The 14,526-nt window shown below is 39.8% G+C and overlaps 1 protein-coding gene and 1 pseudogene across 7 annotated transcripts in view; both read left to right on the forward strand.

The window, feature by feature from the left end:
• Csmd2 (CUB and Sushi multiple domains 2) overlaps nucleotides 1-14,526 on the forward strand; it is a 582,265-nt gene that overhangs the window by 530,573 nt on the left and 37,166 nt on the right. For 5 of the 7 annotated variants that reach the window (XM_087215347.1, XM_087215345.1, XM_087215344.1 and 2 more), the window contains 3 exons: nucleotides 377-550; nucleotides 9,266-9,439; nucleotides 10,875-11,063. In XM_087215347.1, coding sequence (XP_087071473.1) covers nucleotides 377-550; nucleotides 9,266-9,439; nucleotides 10,875-11,063 — 537 coding nt within the window. The remainder of the gene's footprint in view (nucleotides 1-376; nucleotides 551-9,265; nucleotides 9,440-10,874; nucleotides 11,064-14,526) is intronic. The other 2 variants (XM_087215348.1, XM_087215349.1) reach the window with 1 other exon arrangement.
• On the forward strand, nucleotides 3,420-9,259 carry LOC147827207 (protein IMPACT pseudogene; annotated as a pseudogene).

Below are 14,526 nucleotides of genomic sequence, written 5' to 3' on the forward strand. Positions count from 1 at the left end.
TCAATTGGAACCAAACCTTCTACATAGAATCCTCTGGGGGATTTATCCAAATCATAGCAACCCCAGTAGCAGTAACAGTGACAATTCCCCACTTACATACAGATACACAAACTAAATCTCAGAGATGAATAGCCATTTGAGATGCACCTTAGAATTGGGGATTGTCGAGTCCTCAACACCATTTTTATCATGTCTAGAATTCCTGAAGTCATTCCTGGATCACTACCCTGAGGGGAAGATGAGGAAAGTGAAGGGTGGTTGTGTATTTGGTCCTTTTCCTTACCATCCCTGTCTCCCCTTCACCCTGACCAAGCACTACTCCATTTCTGGAAGCTTCTCTTTGATTTACTATCTTCCCCTCACCCCACCACCCAAGCTGGACACTGTGGGACTCCTGAACCCATCGTCAATGGCCATATAAATGGGGAGAACTACAACTACCGAGGCAGCATGGTATACCAGTGCAACGCCGGCTTCCGCCTCATTGGCATGTCTGTGCGCATCTGCCAGCAGGATCATCACTGGTCGGGCAAGACCCCTTTCTGTGTGCGTAAGTATGTCAGCACTCTCCCTAGTTGTGGGCTCAGCCTCACCATGGACTTTCGCCCTTTTTCTCTTGGTTAGGTTAGCTAGAGGTTTCGTAAGTGTTTTTTTTCAAAGATGTAATCATTACATATATTGTTTTCCAGTCTCTCCATTATGCATTCATTATACCTTTGTTCTTCTTTGTAATTTCTTTTGGTTGACCTTTTGTTCATTTTGCAGGCTTTGAGTTGAAAATTTAATTTATTTTCATTGTTTTATTTGTATTGATTTTAATGATATAATTATTTGAAGCTGAAATTTCCTCTGATCATCTGCTTTGATTATATCTCATACCTTCTAATAATGAATGTTTATTGTTTATTAGAAATTCTGTAATTGTGGTATTAATTTCCCTTCCTACCTTAGTAGAAGGATTTTTTAAACCTCTAGGTGGAAGGACCTTTTGCTTTTATTTTGTGTGTGTTTCTAAATTTATGGCATAGCGTATAATATTTTTACATCGTGAAATTTACTGATGCTTTCTTTGTGACCTAATATTTGATCAATTGTTAAGAATGATCCATGTGCACTTAAGAAAAAGGTATTATGGTGTAACTCTCTACATATATTCATAAGGTACGTGCTTTGTAAATTATATTGTTTATGTCCTCTGCTTTCTCATTTTCCCCCCATTTGGCCTATTTTGTTATGAAAGATATGTTTGAAGTTTCTTATTATTAGTATATTTCCATTTCTCCTTGCATTTTCTGTAGTTTGGATACATAAATGTAGTCACTAAAAGTGTGCTTTTATCCTTTAAAAATGTCTTTTTCAGCACTTTAATATTTTTTAACTTGTATTTCACTTTACTTGATATCAGGCTAACAACTGCTACTTTCACTCTTTTTCCTGGTATACCTTTGATTATCCATTTAATGAGGGACGAAACTCTTAAATTAAGTACAACTCTTACATAAGTTTCGCCTTGCTTGGTGAGCCAACTTGAAAATCTTTTGGTAGGTTAAAGTCATTCACATATATTGATATGTTTGACCTTAATTTGGTCATGTTTTATGTAGTTATTATGTGTAAAATATTATATTTATGGTATATCTTTGTCTGATGTATTTTCTTCGCTTTTTAAAGAAATTTCTTCTGGCATTTAGGAAACTTTGGATTTTTGTTCTGTTGCTTACTTTTGTACTTATAACATTTAATGCAACTAGACCCTTGTTGTCTTATTTAGCATTTTATCATCTAGTTTATCAATTTTAATAGTATTCTTTGGCTTTCATATATGGGTTATACAACAGTTAATGAGCTTATTCCACATTTCTTTCATCTCTCCCCCTTTTATTTTCACTTAGTTTATTTCTACTTTTTCAGAACATGAAACGTTTATTATAGTGTTTAAATATTATGATTCTGTCTCTCTCTCTCTCTTTCTCTCTCTCTCACACACACACACATACACACACAGAGAGAGAGATTTTCACTTTACTCCTAGATCTACAATTCAAAAGTATATCAAAAACTCACTAACACTGCTGAAGTTTTTCCAGTCACTCTTAATAGATTCAAGCTCAGTCTCTAGTAGATTCTTTAGCAAGATCTTTTGTATAATTTTCCCCAGTCATTTGCATGTGTAAAACTGTTCTGTACCTTAAAATTTGAAAGACAGCTGGATTGGACATGAAATCCTTGTTCACTGATTATTGCTTTGACTTTCTTTAAAAACAATGTTCTTCCATTGTTATACTGTTATTTTGCTTTGCATGTCACTTCTTGGGAGGGGACATCTTGCACCTTGATTTTTCTTATTGTATATATTCAGAGTGCACAACAGGTTTTAGTTTGTGTATGTACATACTGACATATTTACTACAGTGAAGCAAATTGACATATCTAATCGTCACACATGCTTACCTTTGGATGTATGCAGTAAAAATGGCTGAAATCTTTCTTAGGACTTTTCCAGTTCAGTATGATACAGTATTATGAACTATAGTTATTATGTTATATATTCAATCTCTAGGCTTATTCATGCTATGTAATAGCAACTTTGATCCTTTTAACCAACATCTCCCCATGCCCCCACTTCTCTACCACTGGTAACCACCATTCTACTCTTTGTTTCTATTTATTTAACTTTTAATATTAGTTTAATTTTATTTTTATGAAGTTATTTGGTGGTTTTCTAGGGGTCCTGATTTTTTTCTTTATCCTTAAAGTCTAGTTATTTTTACCAAGATATGCCTCAGAGTTTACTGTTCCAAGATAATTTCCCTAGGTATTCTGTGGGTCTTTGAATATGTAGATTCAAGTATTTCATTTCTGAAATATTTTCTAGGATGATAGTTTTAAATAATGGTTCTGGCCCAGTGTGCCTGGGGTTAGAGTTTGCTTCTCTGCTTCTACCTAATTGGAGATTGGGAACAATCTCGGTTTTATAGTTATGCTGCAGGAGTGAGTTTTGCTTTGTTCTTGTTAATTTGCATTTTGGGGGTTTAGGTGACCACCATTCTCATCAGCTGTCTGGGAATAATTAGGAAAATCCTTCACTTTTAAAAATTCCCTGAAGTGAGTCTTTATGTGAAATGCAGAGTCTTGTTCTTAATTTTTATAAGGCAGGCTTTTGCTTTTACTTCTTCACCTTCATATATGGCAATAAAATAATGAGACCTGGAACGTATGAAAAGTAATCTTAGTGACTTCGTAAGTATTAATTTTACAGAGCAAGACTAATCTATATCCGGTCAATCTTTTCACATGTGTCTAAACAAACCATGTTTAGTTTCCACCAGAAGATGCAAATGTAAATGACTTTAGGAAATGGGCATCTAGTGTATATGAAGAGACTTGGTGTGTTAATAATGCTGGCATCTGGAAGGAGAATGTCTGCTCGGCCTAAGAACACTCAATTTAAGGCTTGGGCCAGGTTACCGGTCAGTACAGTGGAGAGTCAGGCATTCAGGTGTGAGCCTCAACTACCTGGTTTCCACCCCAGCTCCAAAGCCAGGTACGATGGGGCTCTGTGACTGCTAACAAGGCAGCTTCCCTCACTGGTTTCATCATCTTTGAAAATCAGGTACATCAGGGACTATTGTGAGAATTAAATAAATTAGTTCATGTAAAAGGTTAGAAAGGTGCTGCTTAAGGTGGTGTGGTGACAATGAAGATGATGGCAGGGTGGTGATGCTGCCACCTGGTCACATCGCAGAATCCAGGACCTCCTATGCAGTACCCTATTCTTTTCTGGAGCACACAGAGTTGAGTATTCACTGGAAGAGGAAGGCAAGAGTATAAGAACAAGTATTTACAAGTGTTACTCCTTCCTAGGTGCTTCATTAGCCCCCATCACACATAAATTCAAACTTTCCAGTATCATCTGGAGATTCAGCCTTCCAGCTCTCTCCTGCATTTCCTCCGCTATGTCTCTTTCCCATTCTTCATCCAGCTATTCCACATTTTCACCTGTTCTTCAAAAGTACTCCATCAACTCCATCTACATTCTTGGCAAATAAAGTAAATCATTAAGACGACCTGGAATCACACATGCTGGTATCAGATCTCAGATGAGCTACTTAGAAGCAGTACCCCTTGAACAAGTCCCTCGACTCCTCTGAAAGTCTGTTTCCCTTTGGGGATAGTGATGACGCCTATCTCAGACGACTGAAGATTAGATGACATAATATATATAAAACCCAACAATTGAGTTGCGGTTGAGAGTCAGCCGTGAAGCAGCAGTCAGCCGCCGCCGCTCACACACACACACACACACACACCCGCTCTCCCAGAGTCCGCTTCCCAGCCACATGGCTGAGAGGAACGCAGGGAGCGACCAGAGGCAGGACATGGAAGTGCACATGTATTTGGTGCAAAAGAGGCCAGAACCAGAGCAATGCACTGCTAAGGCTGGTCCCAGTCATGACAGCGGGGTCAGGAAAGCGCTCAGGAAGTAGAACGTAGTGACCCACAGAATGAAGAAATTGAAGCACTGGCAGCCTTTTATGGCAAGGAATGTCTGTCATTGATGACCGGGCCATAGTGTTTTGTATTAGAGTTAGTGATGACAAAGATCATCCCAAATGGACAATTTGCTTGCAGGTGATGCTGCCCATTGAATACCCAGCTACAGCTCCACGTATTTATCAATTGAATGCTCCTTGGCTTAGAGGACAAGAAAGTGTGACTATATCCAACAGCCTTGAGGAAATATATAGAGAAAATATTGGTGAAAGTATTCTTTACCTATGGGTGGAGAAAATGAGAGATGTTCTAATGTGAAAATTTCAGCTGACAGAACCAGGCCCAGTAGTTGTACAGAAGAAAACTGAAGTGGAAGACATTGAATGTGAAGCTGATTTCTTTTTAGAATATGACCCAGAAAATCCTTTTAAAATATTTGATTACGACTTCAGTGAAAATCAACCAGAAATAGAGGAATTATCTCTAATTGATCATGGCATTCCTATTACAGACTAAAGAAGTATTTTCAGGCACACTTAGCCCCAGTAGTTTGTCCTAAAGAGGTGAAAATGGTTCTTGCCAAACGAATATGAGAGAATAAGAAAACAGCTAGTGCTGCTCACAACATCTACGCCTATAGAATGTACTGGGAGGGTAAACAGACCTTCTTGTAGAACTGTGAAGATGACAGGGAGACAGCTGCTCGCAGACATCTTCTCCATCTCCTGGAGATTTTGAATGTTAGAAATATCATGGTGGTAGTGTCAGGCTGGTACGGAAGGGTTCTGCTAAGGACCAGATCACTCCAAACATCAACAACTGTGCCAGAAACATACTCATGGAAAAGAACTACACAACCTCACGTGAGGAATCATCTAAGGATTTGGGAAAGATCAAAAAAGTGAAAAAGGACAGAAAGGGGAGTGAACATTAATACTTGAAGCTATCCAAAAGTGTTCATCACTGAGTAGTAGAGGAAGTGGAAACCCAGGAGTATCCATCTGCAGTTCTGTGCTAAGCTGGTAATTTATTGACCATTTGTTAGCCTAGAGTTATGCCTCAGTTTCTGTCACAAGTTGGTAATTATGAAATATCGAAAAGTAGTTTTCTACTCTGTCTTTTTTTGTTTAATTCTTGTAAAGTAAAAGAGTGAAGATGAAGTACCAGTAGGACTTCTTTCACCCCTGAAATGTGTTCATGTAATATTCTGGTCTTTTGTAACAACCTGAAGTACTTTTCTTGTCATCATTATTGAGGAATTAGAACATAGCTATGATTAATGGGACATTTGTAGAAGTGGCAGAATGATACTGGTATAGGACAAGAGTTCGTTGGCTGGCTTTCTCCAGTTAATAATTTTGAAGAGGAGCACATCTCTTGACTGGAAAAACAAAGAAATCCTTTTTTTCACCACTTTTAGCAAATCTTCCTTTCTATCAATGTTTTATATTTCTTTCATCTGCAAGTTACTTCTAAGCCTTTAGGTAATAAATTAACCTTTGAGGTATAAGTCATGAACTGTTTCCTTTCACATAGGATTGCAAATAATTTTCAGAGGTTACCAATGGATCACAGATTTGTCTGAGATTCCCTTATCAAAGAAGGAAACAGTAATTAGGGGACAGTTTGGGGATGGCATTGGAGCATGGGAAACAGTGCAGCTTGGGTAAATATTATTCCTCATTTTTTCCTATATTTTAGCTTTAAAAGATCCAACATCCTTACTTGGTATTTTTAATAAGAATCTAATAGCTTTACATGACAATTTAGTTTGAGACATGTAATCTTACTTTTCAACATTTAATATTGCAAATTATTAAAGACATAGAATGACCTACATATATTTGGAGCACTTACTCAATTTCCATCAAATGTTAAATATGTGCTACATATTAACTGTTAATTCAGGAAGTTAGAGGCCATTTACTAACATTAAAATAATCTCACAATTGTGGCTTTTCAAACTCGTAGAAACAGTAAGGATTTGATGATGCAGAAAAAGAAATACAAGTTAATTTTTCTGCAGCATCAAAAAAATGTTTCTTGCTGTTTTAACTAACAGTGGAGCCCTTACAAAAAAAAAAACACCATTTATATCTATGATCTCATTTTTTCTTACTTAAAAATTCTTACTTTTTGTTTCTTTTTATAAAGCTACTAACCATATTTTCTGAATTAAAAATTAGTTTCCTTTACCCAAAGTCAGTTTGCTGGTAAGCAAGAGTCAAAATTCTCCAGTTCTGGGCCGGGGATTTAGCTCAGTGGTTCCGCCACCTGCCTCACAAGTGCAAGGACTGGAGTTCAATTCCCAGTACCAAAAAAAAAAACTTCTCCAGCTGTGAATCCTGAGTTATTTCATACTCTGCCACTTGTGGAAACCCTAACTAAGGATAGTATTTTTTTTCTATTTAAAATTTCTCTGAACTAGAATATTGCTTGATCCTCCAAATAATAGTTTTCTATAACCAGATCTATCCTGTAGCATATTTTATAGTATGCTACATTAGTTACAAATTTTCTCCATATGCCAGAATATAAAAGCAAGTAGAATCTACTTTTTAAATGGGAATAGCAACAGCTCCATCAAAGGTATGCTATGGATGTATATATCCTAAAGCAGCCTCTTTGAAAAGAACTTTATCACACTTTTTGTAACCAAGGAAAACAGCATGACACAGATACTGTTTGCAGGACAAGTGAAACTTATTGGGAAAAGTACATAATCATCTCTAATTCCACTATAAAGATAACCATTATAAACATTTGGTATGTATATTTATTATTTTTTGTATGCATGATTTTGTAGATATGGCTATTTTTCTTTCCACAAAATGGTATTAGACTAAATATACTATTTTGTATCCTACGTAGTTCATTTAGAAGTATATTGTTAGCATTTTTCCGTGTCAATAAATATTCTTCTATGGCTTAAAACCCAACAATTACTAGCTAATCGTATAATCTTCCTGACTCCTTTACAGAGATGAGAGAAGCCATCAGAAAATAACACCTTCCACTTCCTGCTTCCCCATCCACATCTACCCTAGCTGCATTCATCCTCACTGTCCTACCCCTTAGAAGTAGACTGTAGAGAAGGATCTCTCTCCTGGCCCAAAGCTAATCACCCCCACACACTCTAGCTCTGGATCCCCTTCCCTCCTGCCAACTGAATAGTTAAGTCTATTTGAAACACTCCTCTGTCCCACTGTCCTTCTCTTCCTACTGCTTCCTTCAGCCTGAAGACCATATTCAATAAACATGTCCTTAGCACCTGCCAAGTGCCAAGCAGTATGCTGGGCGTTGTGGATAAATGTGAACTGAGTGTGCTTTAGTCTCACCTTCAGGAAATTTAGGACCGGACTCCATGTCCTCAAGCCCTTATTTACTGTCCATGCCTCAAGAGGACCCCTCCTTTTCTCCTAGTAATGCCTAATCCTTCCCCAAGAGAAACAGAACCAATAAGATGCGTGTGTCTGTGGAGAGAGAAATTTGTTTTAAGGAATTGGTTCATGTAAGTGTGGGGCCTGCCAAGTGTAAAATTTGCAGGGAGGCAGGAGGGCTGGAGACACCTGGAAGAGTTGCTATTCAAGTTGCTATTCTGCCATCTGCTGGCAGAAGCCCCTCTTCCAGGGAAGACAGACTTGTTCTAAGGCCTTCAGCTCATTGTGGGAGGCCCATCTACATAATGGAGGATGATCTACTTTACTCAGAGTCACCTGACTTAAATGTCAATCTCATCTAAAAAATATCTCTGTGGAAACATAGAGAATAATATATCTGGGTACCATGGCCTAGCCATGTTGACACATAAAATTAACCATCATGGGGCTGTGCTTCTTGAAAAAGTTGCCCACTCTGATTGCTTTCACTTCTTCCCCCTTTAGTAGCAAAAGCCACTGCAGTCTGAGTTCTGCCCCCACCACTTCTCTGCTCCAGCCAAAAAGAACCTCCCAGTGAACAAGAGAGAAGCCCCAGTCCTGGGCCCTGGTGCAGAGTCCTTGGGGCCTGCTGCCTGGCAGCTGCAGGGCAGGAATTGAGCATGTGCCAACCAAAGCTTTGACATAGACAGCAAGACCAGGACCCAGATAGCAATAAGAAACTAGTGTCCCAGACAGGAGATGGCTGTTCGTGGCAGCAGTGGCTCCCACTCCTGCCACTTCTTGAATGGGACCTGTGGCCTGGGAATGTGTAGGAAGCAGATAGCATGAGTTCCAACCTGACAGGGGATACTTCCAGATCACCAGTGATCCTAGTGGTGGATCTGATGGATTCTTTTCTGCCTTTATCTTACTTGACCTATCTGAGGTATCTGACATGTCTTGCAGTCTCCTCCTTGGTTCTGTAACACCACCCCTCCTGCTGAGCTTTGCTGTATGACATTTCTGACTACTCCTCAGCTTCCTTTGTAGGCTTTTTTGTCTAGCTTCCCTTGAAAAGGTGGTATTCTCAAAGGTTTTAATCATCGCCACTTTTCTCTCACTTGAGTGAGTAGTTTTTAACCTTGGGTGAAGGTGTCATGACCCTTTGCTAATCTGGTGAAAGTGACGAATTCTCTCCCAAATGGGCTGCATATACCTGATACTTTGCACATGACTTCAGTGGGTTTGCAGCCTCTCTCCAGCTTATCCTCACTCTCCCACCACCTCACTGACGTGGCAAAGTCCAGCTCACCCTGAGGCCCAGTTCAGGTGTCATGCCAAGGGAGGAGAGGATGAATTTGGGGGAGTGTGGAATAACAGGAGGGCTTACCTGTCTTCTGTTTGGGTTACAGCAATTACTTGTGGACACCCGGGCAACCCCATCAATGGTCTCACTCAAGGCAACCAGTTTAACCTCAACGACGTGGTCAAGTTTGTTTGCAACCCTGGGTATGTGGCTGAAGGGGCTGCTAGGTCCCAATGCCTGGCCAGCGGGCAGTGGAGTGACGTGCTGCCCACCTGCAAAAGTGAGTCACCCTTCCTCCCCCACTCTTCCCCATCACATCTACCATCTGTGCTTCTGTACCCCAGGAGCGAAAGCCAGAGCATTCAATCCAGATGTTATTCTAACTCAGACAGGGAAGACTTAGGGCAGAGAAGGTAACAGGTGAGAATTTTCTCAACCCCTATGTAAAATTTTATCATTCAGATATATAAGGAAGCGAAACTCAGTTTCATCTTTCAGTTTCCTTATTTATATTTCATAAAACAAATAATTTATCATCATCATATCAAGAAATAATTTATCATCATACCATCAAGAAAGCCTCGTTCTTTTCTATACAAACAGAAGTTTACTTTTCTCACATAAATAAGAAATGTAGAAGTTGTATCATTTCTGTAGCTACTCAGTGGTCACAGTCAAGAGCAACATCTTAGTCTTGCTTTCTAGTTGCAAAATAGCTGCTGTGGTTCCTTTGTAAACACAGTTCTTGATGAAAACCATTTTAAAGCGGCAGAGTTGGAATAAAAAACGAAAACACAGGCATCTCGGGGTGGAAATGAAGGGTGAAGAGTGGGGGACAAGAGATACAGAGAAGAAATTGCAAAGACACAAGAAGCACAGTGGGCAGAGGATATTCTGGCCCCATTTGGACTGTTTAAGAAGTAGTTTTTAAAGCATGGGAAGGCTTTTTATAGCAAAAAACCAATGAAGCCTCAGACAAGCTCATCAAAGGTGAAAGTACTTTATATCTTAAAGCTTATTAAAGAGGGAAAAAAAATATCTTCCCTGCCCACCTCGTTTTAATACAAGAACAGGTAAGATAACGGATGTGGTGTTTTGAAAGCAAATGCACATGTTATGGGTTATGAATAATGTCGTTAGTCTAAAATCACACTCTGACTTTTAATAGAGCTTCTTTGGAAACATTTTGACATTTTAAAGTCAATTTCATCCCCCCGGATATTAATGTCTCCCTAAAATACTCATAAAAGTGATTAAAAAGTTTCCAAAAGAGCCTTCCTGCTGTTCAAGTTGGCTCAGCTGCGTCCATTTTACAATGGATGAGATTTTCTGTGGGTACCACACTGAGAAGGACTAGGCCAGACAGTCATGCCCTCAAGGGACACATGTTTTGAGACAAATCACAGTGCTGGCTGGTAAAGTCAGACACAGAAGTGTGTGCACAGGGGCACTGGGAGGGCTGAGCCAGTCCAGGAGGAGAAACAGGCTTCCCTACAACAGTGACATCTGCGGGGCATGTGAGCTGGTGACCAAGGTTGGGTAGATGCTCAGCAACCCCAGGAGCAGCCCATTGTCCCGGGCAGGATCTGCTTCATCGCAGAGTTTAGATCTGGAAACCTTGCTGTACTGGGAACATGTGCCTGTTCAGACTTCTAAAAATGTGAGAAAACCCTCATATCCAGCTTTCAGCCTCTGATTGTCCTGTTCAATTGCAGTCATCAACTGTACAGATCCCGGGCACCAAGAGAACAGCATCCGCCAAGTCCATGCCAGTGGCCCACACAGATTCAGCTTTGGCACCACTGTGTCTTACCAGTGCAACCACGGCTTCTACCTTCTGGGCACGCCTGTGCTCAGCTGCCAGGGAGATGGCACCTGGGACCGCCCCCGCCCACAGTGTCTCTGTAAGTACAAATCCCCTGGAAGTGACTAATGGGGTGGCCCATGTCCAAGAACAGACCTCCTTCTGTGTGTGCAAGCATGTGTGTGTGTGTGTGTGTGTGTGTGTGTGTGTGTGTGTACAAACCTGCTGCATCACCACGACAGGTGCCCTGGCTGCTCCTTGGGTAGCAAGACCCCAGTTGAGCCCCTCCTGACTTCGGTGCCAGGCCAATTCATATGCACTCATCCTGGTGAAAGGCCATTTCCTCTCCTTCCTAATACTGCCACCATCCTCTGCAGTCTTCAGGGGTCCCCTCCTTCTGAGGTGTCCCCTCCCTGACACTACCTTCAGTGGGCCATTACATTCTGAAGGCTTCAGTGTGGGTGACTTCATTACAAGCTTACAAGCCCTATCCCTGTTGGTATAATAGGGTACTAGTACAGGTGCTAACTGCCCATATTTCCCTTGCCTAAGGACCCTGAGCTGGTCATCCAACCCCATGTAAGACTATCAAGTTGTTTGGGGTTTAAATAGAAAGCCACCTGTGTACAGTGGTGCCAGTTGAGATTCAGAACCCCTGGTGGCTTCAAATTACTGTGTCTTCTAGTAAAATGAAGCCTTTTTCATAATAAAATGACCTACTTTGTATTACCTTTTTTCCCCAAAGCTTAATTTATCTGATGTTAATGTTGATGTGGATTTAGTTAATATATAATTCTATTAACGTAATTTATAGCCAGCTTTCTTTAGTAATTACATGAATGGTTTTTTTGTTGTTTTTTGCTTTCAACTGTTCTTTATATAAAAAACATATTGGGCTGGGGATTTAGCTCAGTGGTTTCGCCACCTGCTGTGCAAGCACAGGGACCCGAGTTCGATCCCCAGTACCAAAAACATAAAATAAAATAAAATAAAAATAAAAAAACATATCTATCTTTTATCTTTCCTTTTAAATCTTCTTTTAAATGGAGGATTTAATCCATTTGCATTTCTTTAGTGAAATATAATTCACTCTTTCAAAGATCATATCAGCTTGAAGAAAATAGAGATGAATCTCCATGCAAATATCCACTTGAGAATAATACAAAAAAGTAGAATTGCGGTTCAGGACACACACAGATCAGGGTGACCTCTGGTATGTCTGAGGTTATGCAAGTTGTTTCGAAAGTTCATTGCTACTGGCAGTGTCTTTCAAGAGCTGGCAATTCTGACCGGCAAGTCAGTAGTTGCCAGGTAGGATCTGTAATCTGGAAGTATGATTAGGTCCTTGCAGATTTGGGCTGTGTTCGTGAGATAGTGTTTAAACAGTTGTTTTATGCAATCGCTGTGGCCTCTTAACTCCATTTTAGTTGGGTAGAACATAAATGATTCCATTTCATAAAATTGACTTTCACGTATAATTTAGGTAATTTTAGTGTATTCATGAAAAGTTGTGCAACCGTCATCCCTGTCTAACCCTAAATCATTTCATCACCCCAAAAGAGCATCCTTTAGCAGTCACCGGCCATTATCCACCCTCACCCTATCCCCTGGTAACCCCAATCTACTTTCTGTCTTTATAGATTTGCCTACTCTGGATATTTCATGTAAATGGAATTATTTGTGTGACTTTTTGTGTCTGCTCTCATCCACTTAGCATAATGTTCAAAGCTCATCCATGCTTTAACATGTATCGATATTTCTTTCCTTTTGATGGCCAAATACTATTCCATTATATGGATATACCACATTTTATTTTATCAGTTTATTTTATCAGTTCATGGACATTTCCACCTTTTGGCTATTACATTCCCACTTTGGGGCTGTTTTGAATAAGGCCCTAAGCATTTGTGTATATGTTTTTGTGTGAACATATGTTTCCATTCTCTTGGGTATATACATGGGGTGAAATTGCTGAGTCAAATGGTAACTCCATCCTCAACTTTTTGAGGAAATGCTAAACTGTTTTCAAAAATGGCTGCACAATTTATGAGGTACGATTGAAAAATATGGTGAATATATAAATTTTTTAAAAACTAATTACAGTAAAAACCATATTCCCATTAACCCCCCTCCAAATACTCCCACTTGATTTGAACACTCTTATCCCCTCATTCTTGCCACTTTCTAAGGCAGTTCTGGAAATCTTCTTTCATAAGTACCTTTAACTGCATTATTGTGGCTGCCTTAATGTCCTGAATGGATTCAAAATGTTTACTTTTCATGGTCATTTTGACTTTGGGGAAGAGTCAGAAGTCACAAAGTGCCAGCTCCAGCAAATAAGGTAGATGAGTTCAAACTGTAATGTTTCTGCAAAACTGCCTTTCTAGTAGATGGCACCTGGCAGCATCATTCATTGTACTTTTTATCATACCTTATAAAGCCACTCACAAAAGAGGACTTCCAGAACTGCTTCAGAAACTGGCAAAAACAAGAGGATAAGTGTGTTGGAAACAAGGAGCATTTTGAGAGGAATTAATGGCAATATGTCTTTTACTGTAATGTTTTTAAAATTTAAGCACATATCATCTGTTTTGCTTGTTCATTCTCACCAGCAGTATGTAAGAATTCTAGATTCATTACATTCTTACCTCTCCCTGTTATTGCCCATATCTTTCCATTATAGGCATCCTAGTGGGTATAAAGTAGTATCTCATGTTTTGGGATGATTTAGTGGTATGTGTTCGGTTTTGATTACTTTTTTTTTTACAGTACTAGTGGTTGAACCCAGGGTCTTTGCACTGACCTACACCCTTAGCCCTTTTTAATTTTTTTATGAAACAGGGTCTTGCTAAGTTACCTAGGCTGGGCTCAAACCTCACCTCCTAAGCCTTTAGGAGGAGTGCACCATCACACAGGCCCACTCTGGCTTTGATTTGCATTCTTCTAGTGACTGGTGATGTTGAGCATCTTTTTATATGCTTATTGGCCTTTTGTATATCTTCTTGAGAGAAATGTCTATAATTGAAGTCCTTTGTTCATTTTTTTCCTTTGTATTTAGATCTTTAATGATATACAACATGATACAAAACAAACCAAAGAGACTGGTTTCTATGCCTAGATGTGTTACTTGTGTCATCCTAAAACAGGGCTGGAGAAGTCTGTTCACAGAGAACCATGGGTGTGTTAGTGCTCAGTGACTCAAGTCGTGGCCTGCTTTCTCACCAATTCAGTTGTTCTGGGAAAGGGTCAATGATCACTCAAACTGGCAGTGGTTTCCTAAAGCAGGAGCTCTGAAGCCCTGGGCAGCAGAGGATTGTGGCTCAAACAGTCTGGACAAGAAAGCATGGTGTGATTCCCTGGCAGAAGAGGCAAACTCAGCCCCATGGGAAAAGTGCATTCTCTATACCTCACAGACATTGCAGAACCAGTGTAACACTAAGACTTTGTTAAAAGGTGAGGAAATGAACAAAACTCTGGAAGAACCTTTCCCTTCCGCTTGGATTAAAGTTAAGTGCAGACAGAAGGGGAAGCTTCTAGCCTCAAAGCAGCATTGAGTCTGGCCC

The sequence above is a fragment of the Heterocephalus glaber genome, unplaced genomic scaffold, assembly GCF_053883595.1.
Source record: "Heterocephalus glaber isolate CG9 unplaced genomic scaffold, H.glaber_assembly_v1.0 deba00001452, whole genome shotgun sequence".
Taxonomy (NCBI): domain Eukaryota; kingdom Metazoa; phylum Chordata; class Mammalia; order Rodentia; family Bathyergidae; genus Heterocephalus; species Heterocephalus glaber.